The sequence below is a fragment of the Lycorma delicatula genome, chromosome 6 (assembly GCF_047948215.1).
Source record: "Lycorma delicatula isolate Av1 chromosome 6, ASM4794821v1, whole genome shotgun sequence".
In the NCBI taxonomy this organism is placed as follows: Eukaryota; Metazoa; Arthropoda; class Insecta; order Hemiptera; family Fulgoridae; genus Lycorma; species Lycorma delicatula.
In genome coordinates this window covers 45,372,071-45,395,662 of record NC_134460.1, presented here as the reverse complement: position 1 = coordinate 45,395,662, position 23,592 = coordinate 45,372,071, and the positions used below count along the sequence as shown (strand labels likewise).

The following is a 23,592-nucleotide window of genomic DNA, read 5'->3' as shown; positions in this document are numbered from 1 at the left end:
ATGTTTTACAATATTTAATTTAGTTAATCAACACAGAATCATTTATTAATAATCTGCTTCTTCAGTCCTTTATTAAAATGACAGTCTCATCCGCCAAGATGGGCATACATTAAGGTAATTTTGCAGCTAACTTCATTGGGTGAAGTTTTTGTCTCATGCTTTGGTTCATCCATGGATAGCTCATTCTCTTTCAACAACTACTGCTTATCCTTGAATTTTTTTAGCATCATTCTGTGAGATATCAGTTCCAATGCAACCTTAGTATGATCTTTCTTTTTCTTTTTAGCCTCCAGAATCATCACGAGATATTACTTCAGATGATGAATGAGGGTGGTATATATGAATGTAAATAAAGTGTAGTCTTGTACAGTCTCAGGTCAACCATTTCTGAGATGAGATGTATGGTTAATTGAAACCTAACCACCAAAGAACACCGGCATCAACAATCTAGTATTTAAATAACCTCGGTATGAACTGATGCAAGACAGTTGTGAACCTATGTATGTTTTCCTTCTGACAGCTTGCCTAATAGTTTAAGTGTTTTTATCAGTTGAAATCAGTCTTTCTATTCCCTCCTAAAATACAAATATGTATATTGATTACAGTAATAACCTAAAAGATAAAAAAAAAATTATCATCCTCAAAAAAATTATAAAAATAAAGAAAGAAAAGACCAAATTATTTATTTCATTGTAAAATGTACTCTCTTATCTGTTATAGCATCTGATTTTTAAGATTGTATCTGAAATGAAACATGAAATAGTCAATACTCTTATTTAGATCAGGAGGATAAATATATAAAAATAGTCTATAATTTAACATCAAATCTTTATTTCTCTTAAAATTGAATTTAATAACAATATGTTATTTGTATATGAGTAGAGCTGAATGTAAATTTTATTTTAATATTGAATTAAAATGTTAATTTTATTTATTTATTGAAATAAATTAAAAAAAAAACCTTTATTTAGAGTACCATTTTATCTTGCACAAAGCTTGTATTTATATTTGTAAATACTTAGTTTTTAGGACGTTTTAATTTTTGATAGGTAATTATTTTACATAAATATGTGTAACATCTATTTTCAATAAGTTGATAACTTAAAATATGGTTATTCATAATTTTTTTGAAGATTTCAACGGTCATTTACCTATAGGACCCCATCCATACGAGACAAACAGTTGAGGTATTATTGAATAGTGCCTTCTTGATGGTACATACATCGTGTTTGTACCTCTTCCTTTTGGATTATTATTATTAGGTGATTGATTTGAATTTGAGCTTTGTGGTGTAACTTCTCTTTGTGAGGTAATGATACTTGGTAGTTGTTCAGAAGGATTATTTATGTAATCCTGTTGCAATTGATGCGGCAGTTGTGATCGTAATGGTTCAGCTATAATTCCTGATTGTGCTGTTCGTAATGATTTTACTGGTTTTGGATTTTTCATGTATAATACATTAAATGGCATTCCACCGGCTCCCCAACCTCTGGATACAAACATCTCTTTTTTAACTGGCATATCTACTTTTGTTTCACATTTACCTTTGTTACAATTACTGTCACCTTTGTTAAAATCTCTTCTATGGTTAATATTTTGTTTATTGTTATTTATTTCCATCATCACTCCATTTCTTGTTGGTCGATATTCCTGTTCCTCATTATTCCAACTTTCGTCATTGTATATACCAGGTTGTTGATTTCGGTATTCATTTATTCTTATTGGATCTCCTTGTACGTTACTTATACTATATAGTAATTGCAATATTATGACTGTTAAAATTGTGTTGTAGAAATTGATATACATTTGTGTTGTATTTTAAAACGTCTATTTTCTGTGATGATTATATCTTTTGTTGTTTATTGTTTGTTTTGGTTTTAAACTGCCTCTGTAACAGAAATAACATGCATTCAATTAATTATCCAGCTTGACTGAAAGAGATGGAAACATATAAGATTGAACAAATAAATTTAACAATATTTTTTTCTAAATTACAAGTTTTCTGTTGTAAGCAAAGACTAAAAAGATAATTTTTACTTCATTCATCTCTAAAGAAGTGAAGAGCAATTCTCAAGAATCCATCATAGCTGTAGCATCTGTTGTTACACAATCCTGAAATTTAGTATGGGTGTTCACTATGTTTTCTGAAAAAAGAGTAAGGAATTGCATAATTCTTATCATATCAGAGAGGATGAAACAGGATTAAGGGAAAACTAAGAGCCTCAGCAAAATAGTAAACCTATTTTGATGATATATTTATCCTTTCTCATCGCTGTAATGTTTTTCTTATTCTCTGGATCCCTTCTTCTTTAACAATTCTGTAGTTCTGGCCCTGCTGCTAGAACTTCCATGATAAGGATTTCTAGATCTTAATGCATTGGTTCTAGGTTTCTGTTTGTTTCAGGAATTCATGTTCCTGTTCACTGGCTGTGTGTAACTGGAATAAGAACTGAAATGGCTATCAGGAAAAGCTTTCTAATTTCCCTACCCCTAAAAAAAAAAATATGGGTTAATTGATTCTATTATTTTTGAGTAGGGGGCCTAGCTAACATTTTGTTAGTTTAACCAGTTGCTTCTTGGATCACAAATTCAACCAATTGATCAGTGTTTTCCTTATAAAGCCTGAGCTCACTATCAGGGGATCAAATCATTGTTTCCTCCCAGTTATTGTCAATGTAATTTAGAATTCAAAATTCTCTATTAAAAATAATTTACAATTTAAAATTTATCAAAAAAGCTAACTCAAAATACGTCAGTTGCGTTGATTAATAGTAAATAATATCATCTGTTATAAAGAGTAAAAAACCAATCTATTTTTATTAAAAAAATAAGGAAATAAAAGAAAATCATTTCTGATGGTGATATCTACAGCTCCACATGTGGCTCTACTTTGTCATCAAATGCTAAATGATATACCTTTTTGTTTGTATATGTCCATTGTAAGTAGTAGGACATTAACAAAGACTTTGATAGCATTTTTTTCATAAAAAAAAATTAATAATTTTTAATGTTTTAGAATCTGTTTTTTAAACCATTTTTATTAATTTAATTTATAATAATAAAAGATATGATAATTGGTTTTGAATTAAAATTTAAAAGAGAAACATTAAAGGTTAAAGGAAACACATTTATTGTGCACCTCCCCTTTTGATTGCAAACAACTGAACAAAAGTATCCAAAAAAGTCCAAAATCCAAAAAAAGTGGATTTTGAACTGCAATATTAAGCCCTCATTGAGGTATCATAAGTATAAAACTTATGATACCATAAGTACTCATGAAACTTATGAGTATCATAAGTGGTACTTGTTTTCATTGGTTCCAGAGTTATAGCCAAATAAAATTTTAATTAATGAAATATTTGATCTTACAAGGGAAAGGCACATCGGTTCAATCTGACTTCATCTACTTTTTTTAAACTTTTTTTTTAGTTTAAATATATTGATTTATTAAAATTATTAACGGCTCTCTGATTATAAAAAAAATTACAGTAACTAATAGTTCAATAACAATAAAAAAAATCTGATGTGGACACCACGTGACTTCATTGTATGCTTATTAAATTACATATACACATTTTTTTTTTAAATGAAAAGTACATAAAATTTTATTTCATTAATAACTTCTGATATTTTTTCATATTTTTTTTTATTGTTATTGTATTATTATTTATCACAAAATATTTTTACAATAAGAGGTTAATAATTATTAATAAATCAGTATATTTAAATTAAAAAAAAAAACAGTTAAAAGAAAAAAGGGGATGAAGTTTGAATCGAGCCAAATGTGCCCTCCCCTTGTATGATCCAAATATTCATTAATTAAAATTTTATTTGGCTAAAGCTGTAACCAATGAAAATAAGTTTTTGAGTTATGCGAGATGCGTACATACGTACGTACCTACAGACGTCATGCCGAAACTATTCAAAATGGATTCAGGGATGGTCAAAATGGATATTTTTGTTGAAATCTGAAAACCAAAATTTTTTGCGATCACAATACTTCCTTTACTTCGTACAAAGAAGTAAAATAAATATGAAAAAATATCAGAAGATATTAATGAAATAAAATTTTATGTACTTTTTATTTAAAAAAAAAAATGTGTTTATGTAATTTAATAGGCGTACAAGGAAGACATGTGGTGTCCATATCAGATATTTTTTAATATTTGTAGATTACTATGGGTGAGTCCAGTTTCTCAACTATCATATTTAGTGGCAATCAATAATTTAAAAATAAATATGTGTCTGGTTTTCTGTGTTTTGTTATTTAAACTGAATATTTTGTTGTTTAAACTTGCATTTGTTTACAGTTTTCAAAATAACATAGAAAACTATTGCTTGAAAATATTAGAAATTTTGTATATCTGTAGGTTGATCTATACTAACATTTCAAATTTCCATTTCATCAGATTTTTTTTCAAATTGTTTTTTCTGTTAGTATGTTGCTTGTGGGTGGGTCACCCATACTTACTCCAGATGCTTTACTGTTTTGATTACTTAGAAATAATAAATAGCTAATAATTAGCTTAGAAATAATAAAGCTTAGAATTATTTCTGGAAAAAAGTCTACAATCAAATGTACTTGGACTGTTTAACAATATCATCAGTAGATGTAAAGGACTTAGTAAAAAAAAAAATTAATGCAAAACAAAATATTAAATAAACCAAATGAGCTCTTAGTATAATAAAAAGTACTATTAAAAAAATCCTGGTAACAAGATTTAAAAAATAATGCAACCTTAAAGAAACCCATCTTTTTAAGTTTACACTTTCTATTTTTATTTTATCTTTTTTTTGTATCTTTTAAGTCTCTACTTTTTTAAGTTATATTTATTTATTAAATATATATGTATTTTACATTGTATTTCATATGATTTTCGTTTTTTTCCCTTATTTTTTTTTTTTAATAAAAATGGGTTGGTTTTTACTTTTTATATTGGGTGATATATATTATTTACTAATAATAATCAGTGTAATGTGAGTTATTTTAACTTAGATTTTTTGATAATTTTAAAATTTTAAAAGTTTGACTTATTTTGGCTACAGATAAAATGGAAATAGAAATATTGAAACATTATAGTAATAGAAATCTAGTAGGTTTATGTAGTAATAATAACTAGTTGTAATCAGAATGAACATTTAGTTTCAGGGTTTATTTTTTGTAAACAACTCTTGATCATATTTCTCTTTGTTATTCTTAATAACAAAAGCTTATACTATGCATGTTATTGTTAACGTACAATGCATGTACATTTTTTTTTATTTGAAAAATGGTATTAAAATTTTCCAATTTATTTTCTTTGAGTTTTCATATACTTATTGCCACTGCATGATAGATGAATTTATTTCGTGAAAATAAACAAAACTATTTTGAAGTTGCAGGAGCACAAACAAAAATGATGACATAAATGATGATGAAATGGGATGACATATTATCATCCCACTGCTGCGTTATGATAAAACACATTTAATGTTATTTAATATAAATTCTTATAATTTATATTGAGTTACAGACATTATCTAAAAATTAAACTTATTTTGTGTCATTACTTATCAATTTACTTATGTGTCATAATCATAGTGGTTGTAGGCAATATGAGTCATAAGACACTCCTGAAAATGGGATTTTCAAAAATAACAAACATCCCAGATCGAGCTAAAGATCCCATGTGTGGCATGAGTGATTTCCCATTGTCTTCTTTACCAAACCAAATATATGGTTGTATATCAGTATGTAAATGCAGGTGATATTAAACACTACACTTTCACTGTCTTCACCACAAGAACTTGTTGTTTAATTAATATCATTACTTTTTTAGAAAGCTGCCCTGAGTGTTGCCTCTTGTATATGTATGTTGTCCATATGTACAGTCATAACAAAGCCTGACATATATAGTAAATAGCAAATTAATATACCTTTCTGTCGGAGGGAAACCATGTGGTTAATTCACTGCTTCTGCTCAACAGGAGATGTTTACTTATCCATAAGAATATTTTTAGGAAAGTTATTATTAAAAAATCAGTATATCTTTTGTATTCCTTTAAATAAATGTATTATAACATATGTTAATTGTATTAACCTTTAAATATACAGTAAGAGAGTGAAATGTATTTAAGATTGGATCGCTTAATTCACCTTTTTCTTTCTGACACCTTGATAGAAGCTTAGAATTTAACAAAGATTATTGAAAAATTCTTAGAAATCATAATTTGAGATTTTGTCTTATAATACAATGCGGGGCAATTAAAAATGGACTTTTGTTTCTTAAGTTCTGTATGTGTTAGAAAAGTGATGGAAACTTCATATTTACAGAATTTTGAAGATTAAATTACATAATTTTGATGGTAACTAGTTTCCTGTCATGCAGTACTTTTCTCTGTAAGGTATTTAAATAACCATGAAAACTATAGATAAATTAGCTTCTTTTCAAGCAATCCTCATTTGTATAGATATATTTAAATTTTACCAATGCATGTTTATATATTTTTTTGTTGTTTTTTTTTTTTTTTTGTTAAACTCTGGCGTCTGTCTGATTAATTCTTTTTTATCATTTGTGATTATGTCAGTTTTACTACTTTTTTTAAATTAGATTAATATGTCTGTCATTTATACTGTTTCTAAAAATAATTATAGTATACTGATCATGGTTTAGCATTTAGTGTTTTCATGGTCATTTATCAGTTAAATAAATAATGATAAACATAATAATGATTTCAATTGTATTCTAAATTTGTATATAATACTTTTTTATTTATTTTTTTAACGCACTTGTTAAAAAGTCAATAACGTTTGTGCTATTTTTATTAATGATTAATTTACCTCTCTTTTTCAAAGATTTATCCCCCACCTCCATAATTTTTTTTTTTTTTGCTTTTTTTGCATTTTGCTATTGCTTCTCTCTTTTTGAAATCATAAAATATCATCATTTTGAAATGGCAATTTCAAAATTAATATTAGGCTTTCTTAATTATTAATAATTAGGATTTCTTTTAATTTTTGTTAGGGAAAGAAGAATATAAAATTAGACCTCTGATGTCATATCTATTATTATGGGTTATTTTTTTAAGTTATTTATAAAATTGTCTTATAATATTTTTCAAAAAAAATAGTATTACATGTATATTTGTCAGTATCTGTTTATCATAAAAAATAACAATAAAGTTTTTTTTATTTTATAAATAGTGCAGTTTTAATAAAAAGAAAAAAATTGTAATTTTTTACTTTGACTACTTACTTTTACTTACTTACTTACTTACATTTTTACTTTTTTTTTTACTGTGAAACCATTAAGAGGTGAAATTTGTTATATATATTCATTAAATTGCACAACGTTTAATAAAATCAGTATATATGGATTTTGATAATTTAAAATAATATCTGCCACTTTTCATTTGAAATAATATCTAATTTCTTCTCAGTTTTCCTATTAATATTTAGACTGACATAAAAAAATATACTATCCTTAACACAGGTAAGAAATTTCTCATTGATATAAAGCGTTAATGTAAAAGTATGTACACTACATTATTGTAAAATGTATACAAATATATTTCTTTACTATGTTGAAGTATTGTATATATCACGTAATTTCACTACATAAAGCGGGTCGTTTCTTTTTCTTTATATTATTTGCCCATCTCTTTCTTATGGCTATGATATGGCTAAAGCACCTGTGAGATACAAGAGACACAAGTCAGAGTTGGTTATTCTGAGAGCAATTATGTTCAATATAAACCTAATTCCTGTGGTGAACAGAATGAAGGTGTCACTTGTAATCTATATGTCACCTGAATTTCAGCTGAAACCAGTGACATGGTAATATCCAACTCTTTGTGTGTGTGTCCACACGCACACAAACAGAATTCTGTCATGGTTCAGTTGAATTACATTACATTTAATGTTTGCTAATAAAAGATTTCAACTGAAAGAATGAATTTTAAAACAAACTTTGGTATGAAACCCATGCAGTAATGTTTTAAATTTTTTTTAATTATTACGTTTTTAGCTTTAAAAGCACTGCTAAAACAGGTATGTTGCCATCATTTATTTTTTAATGAGTTATGTTGTTGATTGAACTTTTAAAGTATTTTCATTGCAGAATATTATCATAGGTATAATATTTTAAAGGATTTTTTTTTTATTCATTCAGATTAATTTTCCTTCTAAATCTTTCAATGGAAAAAATAAATCAATGAGTTTAAAAACTGTTTGTATTAAAGTACAGTACTTGTATAATATGTTGCAACTCAGTTTCATGATACAATAATAACCCACTTGCACAATTTCAATCAATTTAAGGAAAAACTCTGAATAATTGATAACTTGTAGGTTAATAAATTTGGTTTTCAAAATTTAATGACCCTTGTTTAATTGCTAAAAGAAGTGAAACATTTTTTTTATTAAAGGATTGGAGTTAATGAAATTTACCTGTGTGATATTTATACATGCACAGCTAAAATAGATATTAATTTATTGTACTTTAAATATTATATTATACTTGTATATATTAATATTATATAAATATTATATATATTTTAGCTACATACAGTGTAGATAATATTAATATTTAGAGGTATTTTCAAAAAAAAATTATACTACTGGTTACATTTCAACTTTGCTGTGGGGTTTTAAAACTATTAAACAATATAATAAAATCTAGGTAAAAAATTTAGTGTGGTCTTAATTTAAACAATAACCTTTTTATGGTTAAACAATGTAATTTTATTCCACTAGTAAATTTCTCCGAAAAAAATTAAGAAAGATGTTTTTTCAACTTAAATGACTGCACACTTGTGTGAATTCAAAGAAAATTTTATTTAACTGTGTAATAACTAATTATTTCTCATCGTTTTCACCCAGGTCATTTTTTAATCAAAATCAATGGTGTTCAAGTTGTCAGCTGTTTTTCAAGTAATAGCCATTTTAGTCAGGAATCACTGTTAATGAATGAGATTTGATTATTGCCGTTGTTATGAAGCGAGTTATTAAACTTTAAGAACATCAGCAAACAACATTAATTACCAGACTAGTTCTAGCGTTAAAGCTAAATAATGTTAGCTTTGTTTGATAAAAGTCATACCCACAATTTCCTATATTTTTAGTATAATTTTTCCAGATTTCGGCTGTAGAATTGCGTTCAGAATTTAGTAAAGGATTAAAATATAGAATAATTCAACAGGTTCCTTTATTATTTTTGTTAGATAACTTAATCTATTTATTATTATCTTAAAAGAATTTTTTTTGAAAATTTCTTTACTTATGACAGTTGATTCTTTTGAATTAAATATCTGTTCCTTTTAATTTTAAAATTACTTGTGAAGTTAATTCATTAGAATGATATCCAAATGAAATAACTATTTAATTTTTTTTAGTGAAATAACTTGATTTTTGGAAAAGATAATTTGGTCGAATAGTGTAATTACTTTTTTTACGTGCAAACTTTTTTGTTTCTTTGTACTTTCTCATCTGTATATCTACTGCTGCTCCAGCAGCAAACCTCTAAAGGGAAAATATAGGGTGATCAGCCAAAATTTTGAATATTGTGGTTTTTGCAAATCTCCACATTACAAAAAGCACAAAAGAACTTACAGAAACTTCCAGAAAATATGTTTGTTAATATGTACGTTGACATGCATTTTAATTAATATTTCTGAACTGGCTTAACAAAAATTCTTAAAAAATGGTTCAAACGTTTATGTGTATAGACCATTCATGTCATTCATTTTTGAGCAGAATTAAAAAGGGGGAGGGGTAGTTTTCACCATTTTTAATTTTTGACTTTTTGTGTTTGTAGTTGTAGAAAATTTAAGCTCTTTTAGTATGATAAATGTACTTATTAAGAAATTTAAAATTCTATAGTTTTAAATCGGATTTAGGGGTGTGTGGAACAGTTTACTTTACTTATAAATAGTTTTTGCCTCTTATCTCAAAAATTCGTTTACCAGAAAAGTTAAGATTTGGCACAAATATATCCCCAGCTTTGGTCTGATTTTCGACCCAATGTGTATTAATACAGAATAACAAACTTTCAGGAGATGTTCTATTGGTAAAAATAAAGAAGAAAATTCATATAAACATATGTTCGGAAACCCTTTGTTAGAAATTGTCGGCTGGCGAAAGATTTCCTCCAGATTTTCGCACCAGACTGTAATTCTTGGGATCCAAATTAAAGAAAAAATTTTGTGGCATTTTATGAAATCTGACCTGAAAAATTCAATTGAAAAATTGAAACCCAGCACTGTATTTTTAGTAATTTTCGAGAAATGTGGAGTTAGGGGTTAAAGACAAAATATTGGGATCGAAAACCCTATTTTATGTTTTGCGTAAAATAAATGTGTTAAATATAAATAGGTAAGAAACACTTAAAAATTTTCAACAAAACTTTTAGAGAATTCGATGTCACGTAATTATATGTCTCTGTATCATCGCTGTCTTCATATAACTTAATGCTGAACGCAATAATAGCGTAAAATAATGAGTTTTTCGACCTCAATCTTTTTTTTTTATTCCAAATTTCTCGAAAATAACTAAAAATATAGTTCTGGTAACTGTTTCTTTTTTTTTTTTTTTTTTTTTTTTTTTTTTTTTTTTTTTTTTAATTCAAAATTTCAGGTGAGATTTCATAGAAAACCACTAAATTTCCACCCCTTAATTTGGGTACCAAGAATTACGGAATGTCTTAATCTTACCGAAGGCGGAGAAATCGGGGCGAAATCTTTCGTCAGCCGATATTCGTTAACGAATCTTATCCGAACTATGTTTATAATATGAATTTTCTTCTTTATCTTCACCAGTAGAACATGTCCTGAAATTTTTTTACATTCTTCGTTTATCATGCTGTATATTAATATATTTTATTTAATACCTTTTGAAATTTGATTCAAATTAAGGATTAGAAATTCTTTATTATTTGCTTTTAATTTGACGCGAACTTATAAAGTCGAAATTTAAAGTAGATTTAAATAATTTTTTTTTAGTGCAGTTTTTAAAGTATACTTTTTAAGTTCATTTTATTTGATTTTATGCATCCGTTCTTTCGGTTAATGAAGATTTTATTTTTATCAGAACTGTTTGTAAATAGAATTTATATCTCGTGAAACATATAATATGTTCGATTTTAAAAAATTGTTTAGGTTTGAAAAACCCTCATTATTTAGATATTTATTCTGAAGTTGTTTTTTTTTTTTTTTTCACTAATTGAGTCGTGAGCAATTTGTAAATCAATTTATGTATTTATTTTCTGTATTGGAAAGAACTACTTTTGGCTTCGAAAAAAAATCTTAATACATCAAAAAGAAAAATATAATCTATATTACATAAAGATGAACTATATTTCATTTTCAATTACGTTTGCAGTTGAATAATGTAACTTTAGTTAACTAGTTTTGTCCAAGTAAGATTTTCAAATCGAATAATTTAATATTTTAAAGTAGTAAATTTAACTCTCTGCGCTCGCAGAGTATGTATATATAAAACTTTTTTTCCAAAACTTGGTTTTTCCCATCCATCCATTCCAACCTGCTTATAAATCCTTCGCTTTAACTGTTTTGCTATTTTATTCAATTTCTTTCGTTACAGTTTTTTTTCTCTTTCTATAAACTTTATTGGGATATTAGCTTTTTTTATTTAATTTATAAACTTAGGTATTATTTTTAAGTTTAAAACTGTTTTGAGAACTTTTTTAATTTTCTTAAAACTGCTGATTAGGTTTGATTTTTACATTAGCCGGTTTTTTTAAATTCCTTAAGGATTTTTTTTTTATTTGTCTTTTCGTGATATACGATTGAAAAGAAGTCATTCAGCGACTTCTTTTTTTGTAGTAGAATATATTATTATATAAGCTAATTTAAAAAAAATGAAATCATACGTTTAAAATTAATTTTTTGTGTGTGCACGCGTTCTCACAGTTATATAAGTTAAGTTTCAGGTTTCATTTAATTAAATCCTTTCCTTTGATGTTTTAATGGAAAAAAAAAGATTAACAAGGAACCTAAAAACTACCTACATTATTTTTTATCGATAGATTCTGCTCTAATTGAACTAAGTTGTAAACAAGAAAGAAAGCTATATTGATTAAATGCCTTTTTAGTTAGAAAATATAATTACACGTTTGTTGACTATTTGGCGTGAAAGAAAAAAATTATATAAATATTTTTAACTGACGTTTGTTAATAATAATTACATCAAATTATGAATAGGGTAATTATGTATATTTTCATATTAACATAATTTTATATGATCTGAAATTAGATATTTTTTATTTTTTTATAATACTAATAAAATAACATTGTCCTTTCTCAAAAATATTGAAATAATACGCCAGGCTTGTTTCGAAAACTAATGTTAAATAATTTCCGGTGTTTTTTTATCACAGATGAATGTATTTATCTATATGCGAAGCTGACCGAAATGTAGGCGATTTCTGCGGTACCAGGTATACTTTCAGTCGCTATAAGGGTCTGGATGTGTTAATGAACATCATTAATCTTATTGAAAGCAATTCGTTTATCTCATAACGAAAAAAAAAATCTTGCGCAGTTCTGTTCAAGAAGATCGACTGGTACTTTTACGTATTAACACTTTTACGTAGCTACAGCTTTGTTTAAAAACAAGGTAGTCAGTCGGATTTCGGTGGGAAATGGGCCGATATAGAGTTTAACATAGATTCAAAACAGTCTCTTTATTAATTTTAATAAATGGTATTTTATAAATGTAATTTAACCAAGCTTAACCTACGCTCGCTTCGCTCGCTAACCTTGACTAATTAACATCGTAATTTTTTGAGTATTTATTTAATAAATTTATTAAAATTTAGTTTAAAATTTAATTTAAAATTAGAATTTATTAAAGAAATACTCAAAACATTACGGTGTTAATTAGTCAAGGTTAGCGAGCGAAGCTAGCGTAGGTTAAGTTTGGTTAAATTATATTTATAAAATAAATAAATATAAATAACCATTTCTTAAAATTAATAGACACAATAAAATAAATACTCAATTTTAAATAAAGCTGTAGCTGCGGTGGCGTTAATACATAAGTACCGACCGACTTTTCGTAAATTTAATTTGGTTTTAATAATTTTTTTTTTTCTAATTTGGTTTAATGTTGCTAACAATAGATACCGCAAATAAAGAAACTTAAACGTTCCAACTTGCAGCATCATAACGAACCACACCAATGAAATTTTTTCGAAGACCCGTTCAAATCTTTTCCACCTTAAATCGAGTGTATCTCAAGAACGACCTAATCTTCATCAAATTTTCACATGCACAACTTCAGATACACTAATTTTTTTTTTAACCTCCAGGACAACCGTTAGTTATTACTTTAGAGGATTAGATGAATGAAATTTTTTTTAGCGTGTGAAAAATGTCATGCCTGACCGGAAATCGAACCCGGGACCTACGGATAAAAGGCCGAGACGCTACCATTCGCGCCACGGAGGCCGGCTCAGATACATTACTACAGCTTTTCTAAATTTCAACGATCTAGTAATTATGGGGATTTTCGAGCCACAAGTTTTTATACGTAGACCCCTATCCTGTTTGTATATATATATATATATATATATATAATTGAGGTTTTCTTATATATATATATATATATATAACCTCAATTTAAGTGAATGGTATTTTCGTATCCTCATACCTCAAAACGTGAAGAAAATTCATTTTCATTTCCCATTCCCACCATGCAACCGAAAGTAATACCGTACTTTTCTTCGAAAAGTTAGTAAAACATTGGTAAATTTTGGAAAATTATGTTTTCGTTGATTGATGTTTAATGTATAATTTATTATTTTTCTTAAGTTCTTCAAATATTTGGTTATTAAAATTTTGTTTTTGAAAGTAATTTACTAATACCAGATAAAATAGTACGATTGCTATTACAAATGGCTGATATCTAATAAACCAATGGACGAATTTTGGTTGCTTGGTAAATGTAATAGTCTAATAAGAATTGGATTGGTTGTTGAATTAGTTAAACATTGATGTCGTAATAATAAAAGTTATTTGGTAAATTTTATTTTGCTGGCTGTTATAATGTTAAAATTATCATGCTGTCTTTTTCTGTTTAGCCTCCGGAACCACCGTAAGGTATTATTTCAGAGGATGTTATGTATGGTATGAATGTAAATGAAATGTAGTTTTGTATAGTCTCAGGTCGACCATTCCTGAGATGTGTGGTTAAAAAAACCTACCTTCACCTCGGATTTTTTATTTCCCGATGTATTTTTTAATTTTCATTTTAAAGGCAGTTAAAAGCTGTTTATAATGATAATTTACCGGAAAAGACTTTCTCCAATTCTTAGGTAATCTACAGAATGAAATTTAGTAACGTAATCTTCTACTAACAGAAAACTTCTTTTTATTTTTAATTTATTTGGGGAAAATAATGGAAAAAGTCTTTTTTTATAACGTTTAGTAGTGCTGCTTTAAAAAAAGATACATTCAGCGCTGAAGACTTACGCTCAAGAAAACTAATACTGTATAAAAACTGCTGACCCGGACTTTTTTTTTACTTTTTTGTACGAAGTAAAGGAAGTATTGTGATCACGAAAAATTTCGGTTTCCAAATTTCAACGGAAATATACATTTTGACTAGTTTCGGCGTGACGTTTGTACGTACGTATATATCTCGCTATTAGGATCTGGATGTCTTAATGAACATCATTAATCTTACTAAAAACAATTCAAACTCAAAAACGATTAGCCGTAGGATGTTGAAATTTTGGATTTATAAGAACTTTTGTACATCTAGTTGTGCACCTCCCCTTCTGATTGCAGTCGACTGAACCAAAATCCAACATAAAAGTCTAAAATCCAAAAAAAGTTGGATAAAGTTGGTATCAACTTTTTCTTAACTTCAATAATAAGCCCTCATTGAGAGCTCTTTAACGATATATGATAAGTGGTACTTATTTTCATTGGTTCCAGAGTTGTTGATAAATAAAAGTTTAGTTAATGAAATATTTGAATTTTACAAGGGAAAGGCACATCGGTTCGAATCCGACTTAATCTCCTTTTTTTAACTTTTCTTTTTAATTTATATTTATTTATTTATATTCTTATTTATATTTTTTTATTTATATTCTGAAATTTTTAACGAAATAAAATTTTATGTACTTTTTTATTAAAAAAAAATATGTGTAAATCTAATTTAATAGGCATACAAGGAAGTCGTGTGTTCACATCAGATTTTTTTTTAGATAGTATACTAAAATTTTACTGTTTTGTTTTTACGATTTTGATTATTTGTAAGAATGTAATTGTTTATACATTGTGTGTGTGTGTGTGTGTGTGTGTGTGTGTGTGTATATATATATATATATATATATATATATATATATATATTTATTTATTTATTTAATGTACTTGTGATTAGAATTTCGGTAAAGTTTCTGTTTACGTGTTTTAATTTCTGCTCTTTGTAATTGATTTTTATTTTAAAAGTATAAGTAAAAAATAAATTAATAGATTGTATATATAGGTATATTTTATTAAAACCATGAAATAAGGAATTATTTCATTGAACATTTACAAATTTCTGTAATCTGAAAAATTTTAGATTTTAAAATTGATAAAATTTCACTTATTTATAGTTTAAAAATTACGGCGGAGTATTACTTTACTTAAAATTTCAATCGCAGAATTTCATCTGAATATATTGTGAAATCTGAAATAATTGTAGTATCTCTAATAAATGAAAACCGTTACAAACCCGCATATATGGTTTAGAAGGAATCAATTTATACGTGCTTTAAATTTAAAGCACCTAAAAGTATTTTAAAATGTAAAATCATTTAGTCCAGAAGTACTGCTTACTTATTTTAGTTTATCAATATTATTTAGTTTTAATTTTTTTAAGCAATTATAATTGTCTAATATATTTATTTATTTATTCTATAATACATTTCATTTAATGTTAATGTTAATGTCTTGTTGCTTATATATATATATATATTTAAATGTATATAAAAGACTTACGTTGCCTTGCCGCTGAGTTGGCGGCGGCGGATGCCGCGTAGTTGAAATCGACGAGGACTGTGGGTGATGGTGATACGTATGGTAGTGGTGTTAATTTATTTAGAAATTCGCTTTTTCCTCTATTGTTTTTTAAAATTTTTTTTCTGTGTTTAATCACATAGGCAGTTTTATGATGCGCATTTTTATCTGGTCTGATGCATTATTTATTGATTTTTAATTTTATTTTTAGATGATAATTGACGTTTATTAATATTTATTTATGGTATTTTGATAGCAAGATTTGTACAAGGTACAGTATTATCCGAATAATAAGAAAGCACCTCTGTTCTCTTTAATAGATTCGCAATGATCGGCTGCAATCGAAACCGATAATGGTGTATTAGAGTGGAATATTAAAATAATGGTATATTAGATTTGTTAATAAATGATGTTCTAATGACTGCTGTAAAACAAATACGAAGTATAAATTCTCTATACTTCCGGTATAGCCGATTTTATGTTAAGTAAGTAAAAATTAAAAGGAAGGTGCTGTCTTGCTATTTGGACATAATTACAATAGTGTTGTTTACAGATATTTTTAGGCTGTGCTATTTTTAGCATAAAATTTTATTTTTATTATTTTAAAAATATTTTAATTTTTTTTTTTTTTTAATGTGATTAAGGCTATGTGTTTAATAATCGATTATCATTCAAGATTCATTGGTTTTTGTATATTTATTTAAGTATTATATTTTACTGTATTATTTTAAACCCGTTTTTTTTTTGTCTTCAGTCATTTGACTGGTTTGATGCAGCTCTCCAAGATTCCCTATCTAGTGCTAGTCGTTTCATTTCAGTATACCCTCCACATCCTACATCCCTAACAATTTGTTTTACATATTCCAAACGTGGCCTGCCTACACAATTTTTTCCGTCTATGTGTCCTTCCAATATTAAAGCCACTATTCCAGGATGCCTTAGTATGTGGCCTATAAGTCTCTCTCTTCTTTTAACTATATTTTTCCAAATGCTTCTTTCTTCATCTATTTGCCGCAATACCTCTTCATTGCCACTTTATCCACCCATCTGATTTTTAACATTCTCCTGTAGCACCACATTTCAAAAGCTTCTAACCTTTTCTTCTCAGATACTCCGATCGTCCAAGTTTCACTTCCATATAAAGCGACGCTCCAAACATACACTTTCAAAAATCTTTTCCTGACATTTAAATTAATTTTTGATGTAAAAAAATTATATTTCTGACTGAAGGCTCGTTTCGCTTGTGCTATTCGGCATTTTATATCGCTCCTGATTCGTCATTCTTTAGTAATTCTACTTCCCAAATAACAAAATTCTTCTACCTCCATAATCTTTTCTTCTCCTATTTTCACATTCAATGGTCCATCTTTGTTATTTCTACTACATTTCATTACTTTCGTTTTGTTCTTGTTTATTTTCATGAGATAGTTCTTGCGTAGGACCTCATCTATGCCCTTCATTGTTTCTTCTTAATCCTTTTTACTCTCGGCTAGAATTACTATATCATCAGCAAATCGTAGCATCTTTATCTTTTCACCTTGTACTGTTAATCCGAATCTAAATTGTTCTTTAACATCATTAACTGCTAGTTCCATGTAAAGATTAAAAAGTAACGGGGATATGGAACATCCTTGTCGGACTCCCTTCCTTATTACGGCTTCTTTCTGATGTTCTTCAATTACTACTGTTGCTGTTTGGTTCCTGTACATTTTAGCAATTGTTCTTCTATCTCTGTATTTGAACCCTAATTTTTTTTAAAACCGTTTATTTGATGTTTAATAATTCGTTTCATAAAAATTGTAAAATAGTCAAGAATATAGTAATTGTATTTTGTAGTTTTCTTTTAACCTATGCAATTTCATTTTATTATCAACAATTTCTTCGGAATAATTAATTAAAGCAAAAGAAAAATTTTGTTTATCGATTCATTTTCAACCTAACTCGAATTAACACGTCCGTGCGAAACGCGCAAAAACAATTCGTAAAATATTTGTAATCTACTCTCGTTTTATTCATCCGTTTTAGGCTATTTGTATCAACGAATTTTGTTTGCAAGTAATCATTTCAGCATATATATAAAACTTTTTTTTTTAATAAAAAAAACGTACGTTTCCTTTGATAAGCTGAATTAATAAAAGTAACCATTAATTACGGGAGGGAATCGGTATTAAATAAGAATTTTTTAAAATAAATTTTACATTAAGTGCTGCGGGGATATAAAGTACCGGGCGATTCAAAAAGGACTTCACAATTTAAAAGCATGTAAAAAATTATTTAGATAATTTACAGATTCGGTTGAGGTCTCATTTCATATAACACATCAAGTTTGGACACGTTTAGTTCATTAGTATCAAATTCGGCCACCAGTATTGTTAAAAATGGACACATTTACAAATGCGAAACGTGCTCGCTGTGTGTTATGTTTTCACGATATGCATCATCAATTACAGTTCAACGTAATTTTCGTAGAGAGTGCAGAAGGGAGCATCCTAATAGGCACACAATTTACTCTTTGAACCAAACCGTCGTTGAGACAAGTTGTTCTGTTAAACATACTAAATCACCAGGCCGCCCGTGCGTCCGTAAATCTGCTGTGGAACAACTCGGAGAAAGTTTTGCACTTAGTCTGAAGAAATCAACTCTATATGCCCCGCGTGAGACTGGCATTTCACAAACGATTGTTTACCGCGTATTACGTAAACGATTGCACTTTAAGCCCTACAAACTAACCGTGGTATAACACATTACAGATGACGATAACGTTGTTCGGCTGCAGTTTTATGTGGAAATGATAGATGGAATTGCAGACTACGATATTATGTTTAGGCTATGTAATTTGTAGCGATTAGTCAACGTTTCACATCAGCGGCAAGATGAACACCATAACTGCCGAATATGGGGTAGCGAAAACCCTGATGAAACTTCACAGAACATTCATGATTGCCTTAAGGTCAATGTTTTTTGTTCCCTTAGAAAAAAAGGTGTGTACGGCCCGTTCTTTTTCCAGGAGGTAACCGTAAATGGTATCGTTTACCTGGATATGTTTCAAAATTTTCTAATTTCTCAGACGATAATGACCAAGATGGACGCCATTATTATCAGCAATACCGTTCATCTCACTGCCGCCTAGAAGTCCGAGAATTTTTGATACCCGATTCCCAGGTCGGTGGATCGGTCGTGAAAGTCCAATCGCGTGGCCACCTCGCTTCCCAGGTTTGACCCCGCTAGATTTTTTCTTGTGAGGTTTCATTAAAGATCGAGTTTATGGGCCACCTCTGCCTGCCGATCTTCTTGAGCTAAGACTTCGAATTAACCCGACAACTGCAGAGGTAACGCCCGACTTGCTAGCTAAAGTTTGGAATGAAGTCGACTTCAGGTGGGATATCGCCATTACAAGTGGAAGCTATACCGAACCAACGTGAATGTCGGGTGACAAACGTGATGTGCTTTTATATGAAATGAGAGCTCAACTGAATCTTTAAGTTATCTCAATAAATTTTTATATGGTTTTAAAATTGTGAGGTCCTTTTTGAATCACCCGGTATTGTAACGATCATGTAATAGGTAGAAGAATCCAATTGTGGACCGCTGTTTAGGGTAACGAGCTGTTTTTATCGAATATTATCAGTGCCCCATATATAGAAATAAAAATTTGAGCCATATCGGTGTGGTCCATCCGGAGCACACACACACACACACACACACATATATATATATATATATATATATATGAATCTATATAATAATATTATATATATATATATATATATATATATATATATATATATATATATATATATATATATATATTGGCCCAGATGAACTAGGTGAACCTTTAAACCTACAAATTTGCAATAAAAATTCGTTACCCCATTTTGACATGGTCACTATACTTACCTCTATTTTTGCTGGCGAAGTAAAAGGGATCGGTAAAAAAGTGGTAAGAATTTTGATAGATTTTATTGCTACTTAATGAAAATGGACAAAAGTACCCGTTAACTTAACTGTATATTAATTGTGTAGGTTGTTACATATACATTATTGTATTGTTCATATACACAATTACGAGTTATATGTAAATAAATTAATACATTTCATTTAATGTTAAATGTCTTGTTGCTTTATATGTATATTAAATTTATATAAAAGACTTACGTTGCCTTGCCGCTCAGTTGGCGGAGATATGCCGCGTAGTTGAAATCGACGAGGACCTATATGTAAATAAATTTATATATTTATACTTTCACATATTCTTTGTTTTTCGTTTACCTCACACGTTAAATAATTGTTGTTGATAGTTTTCTATTAAAGATTTTTTTAAATATTTATTTTATTATATTAATTAAATACGTAGCGGACTGGTAGGGTCTCGGAAATCCCGGGTTCGAATCCTGGGCAAGCAAGGAATTATTCATACGTTACTAATTTCCATTTACATTATTCCCACGCCAAAACTTCTTTGTAAGCTTATTTAGTGAATTGCTCATCACAGTTTATTTTGGAAATTATATGTTACGAGAAATTATTTTCGTATATACGCTTGTTATGTACGAATTATCGTAAATACATAAATTAATTCGGCGCAAATAATCTTGTTCAGACATCATTATGCAGTTTTCAATTTCCTTATCGGTTTTATTATTTGATACTGAGATTTAAAAAGTCAGTAAATAATTTTTATTTTAAATTTCTTTAAGAAACTGATTTGTTGTAAGATTTAGTAATTAAATTAAGTAAATTATGTAAAAATTTCTCATAGAATTTGTTGTATATTTTTTTTCAACTAACCTTAATCTTACTCGGCAAAGAATTAAAAAAAGAAATTGTTAAATTTAATCAGTTTTTCTATATATAGTCTGTAAATTTATTTTAATTAATTAGCATAATTTTATTTTTATTTAATACTGTCTTGCAACAGAAGATTTCGTTAACAATTATACAGTTCGGTAGTTGACCTTTTATATAGTTTCGGGTCGATCCGGCGTTTCGGTCCGTTTATTTAACCCAGATGATCAAATAAAATAATATTTTTTTTATTTAATCATAAAAACGGGAAATAAAATTATTTAAAAATAGTGATATACATGATAAGCATAAATAATTTTATTATAGATTTTCCTGTTATTGTTCCCTAGTATTATTCATATAGTTTTTATTAGTAAGAAATTATTCATTCTGTCAAATTGCTTTTATATTTTAGGTATGTATGTAGTACAATAATTTAAATGGGAATAAAACTGTCGGTTGTACTGTCCCTCTCAGGTAATTGTAACATTGCTGATGGGTGTAGATAAAATTACCGTGTATAATATTTACGTTGCCTATAAAGCGGAATTTCTGGGAGTTTTATTTAAACGACAAGTTTTCTTGGAGTAAACTAATTTATCTCAAATAAAATAAAATTAAACTACTTAATAAAACTCTTAAGTTTGTTATCATTATTAAATATTTATCACTGAATACTTTTCTTCGAAAATGTCGCTAGGGGCTTCCTCAAAAACCCCATACAAAAATGGGTTCATATCATTTTTTAGCACCGATAAATATAAATCATGTATGCCGATGTGAAGAAGAATATAAAAAATGTAACTTATACTTTTTTTTATACTTTATTTATGAATTTTCGATCGTTTCTAAAGATAACAATCAGTTATTCTTAAGGAATAACAATATACACTAACGAAGAACTGACTCGCACAGTATTTCGGGTTAGGAGAAAAGGCCATATTATACTTCTGTTATCATTTTACAATCCAGTTAAAATTTTTCTCATCAATTTATTTACAATACAATTAAAAGATTTTCTTTTATAGAAACTATTACTAATTTTTAATTTTTAAAAAATAGTAAATTAAACCTTTTTGCTTTCCCGACGAATATAGCTATGTAGGGAAAGTTTAGTTGTCTCAAAAAAAAATTTTTTTTTCAAATCTTTAAATGTTAGGGTCCAACTAGTTCATCTAGATCAAAAAAAACATATGTATGTATCTACGTATGCGTATCGCACTGTTTTCGGCCTTATATCTCAAAAGTTCTTCAAATTTGGTTCAAGTATTTCTATTTGTGGGCAATTGATCTTATTATTTTTTTTTAAACTCGTTCAGAGGGTGGGGGGGGGGGGTTATGCGAAAAATCAATTTCAATTTTCTTCAGAGGCACGTTAGAAAAAAAAATTTTTTTTCTACTTTAAACACAAAAAAATCCAGAAAAACGTTTATTTTTTAAAAATAATCCCATCTCTTAAAATTGAGATTTGTTTTGTCTTTTGCATTATCACCCTTAGGTTTTAATATTAAAGTTTTTAATTTTTTTTAGGATTATAAAAAAATTTGTACAATTTTCCAAAATTATAAATCGCGAACCTTTAACGCAGAAAAGTTTTGAAAATTACGTTATTTTTTTAGCCTTTGTTAAAAGGGGTGTTAAAGAAAAATGGGTGCCTTTGTTAAAGAAAACTTACGCAAATTTGTAAGCTTATAATTGAATATTTAAGAAAAAACGTATAGTTTTATTTTCCACCTCTGAACAGTATAATGTTTTATTTTATAGCTCTAACTATTTATACTTTATTAATCATTTTTTTATTTGTCACTTAAAATATAAGTAGTTTTGACCCTTATTATATACTTCGGACCAAAAGAAATTTTTTTTTAAATTTATTATTTATTTAAGGATCACGTCCTTCTTTACAAAAAAAAAAATTACTAAATATTCTCCACAGATTAAGGGAGCCACCACAATCGAATATATATATATATTTTTTTTATTCGAAATTGGAAAATTTTGATGCTTAAATCCTATTTTGGTAATCATTATAATCATTAAAAATGCTGCATTGATACGGAGTTCCAAAATTAAAAAAAATCGGGAATTTGTTTTGTTACATTTAAAAATATGACTTAATAATTGAATTGTAAAAACTTTGCGGGGAACCAAGAAAGGTTTTGCAGTGAAAAAGCTTTGCAAGATATGACTTGCAAATTGTATGATTTTACCGGCGTAGCCGAGAATCAAGGTTTTATATCACCGTTTTTCTTGATCCATCCAGAAGAATGACGGGGATGTTCGTTTTATTATCCATATATTCGTGAAGTAGCATATCTTCACATGATTATTAAATCATGTAATAATGCATTATTATGTACCAAAGTAAAATATCTGCGTATTTATATGCCTATTGTCTTTTTTTGATGAGCCTGAAAATTATTTATAAAAATTGAAACGCGTTAATGCTTAAATAAATTCTTTCCATCGATCCATTATTATATATAAAGAGTGAAATAAAATTTTAATAATAGAAGATATATTTTAATAATAAAACAGTAATTAATGAAGGTAATATTTGTCTTAATTGTACATTTTCATTTAATGTTTAATGTAATTGCATTTATTGTTTTTATATAAAATAAGGAAAATAAAAATGGTGAAATTAATTACCTTTAATAGTTTTTTAAATAAAAAACTAATTTAATGGTGTAAATATCATAATATCTAGCTGTATGTAACGGTTAACTTCTTAACTGATAGTTCACTATTTAAATTAAAATCACTGCCTTACGTCGGTGGCGCCTGAGTTGTACATGTCAA

General features: G+C 27.7%; 2 protein-coding genes across 4 annotated transcripts in view; one reads left to right on the top strand and one right to left on the bottom strand.

Moving 5' to 3' along the window:
- LOC142327033 (uncharacterized) overlaps positions 1 to 23,592 on the top strand; it is a 145,805-nt gene that overhangs the window by 31,768 nt on the left and 90,445 nt on the right. The gene's annotated exons all lie outside the window — the stretch shown is intronic.
- Positions 812 to 23,592, bottom strand: LOC142327032 (uncharacterized). Of its 2 annotated transcripts, none has more exons than XM_075369796.1 (2): positions 23,443 to 23,592; positions 812 to 1,888 (listed from the first exon to the last, which is right to left on the bottom strand). In XM_075369796.1, exon 2 carries the CDS (start codon positions 1,804 to 1,806, stop codon positions 1,144 to 1,146), a length of 663 nt encoding a protein of 220 aa, XP_075225911.1. In that variant the 5' UTR covers positions 1,807 to 1,888; positions 23,443 to 23,592; the 3' UTR covers positions 812 to 1,143. The 2 variants fall into 2 exon arrangements, with proteins under 2 accessions (XP_075225911.1, XP_075225910.1); XM_075369795.1 differs by lacking the exon at positions 23,443 to 23,592 and adding an exon at positions 15,988 to 16,077.

What these genes read in the sequence shown, in the direction of transcription:
- LOC142327032 (XM_075369796.1), bottom strand. Translation starts at nt 1,806, where the DNA reads ATGTATATCAATTTCTACAACACAATTTTAACAGTCATAATATTGCAA.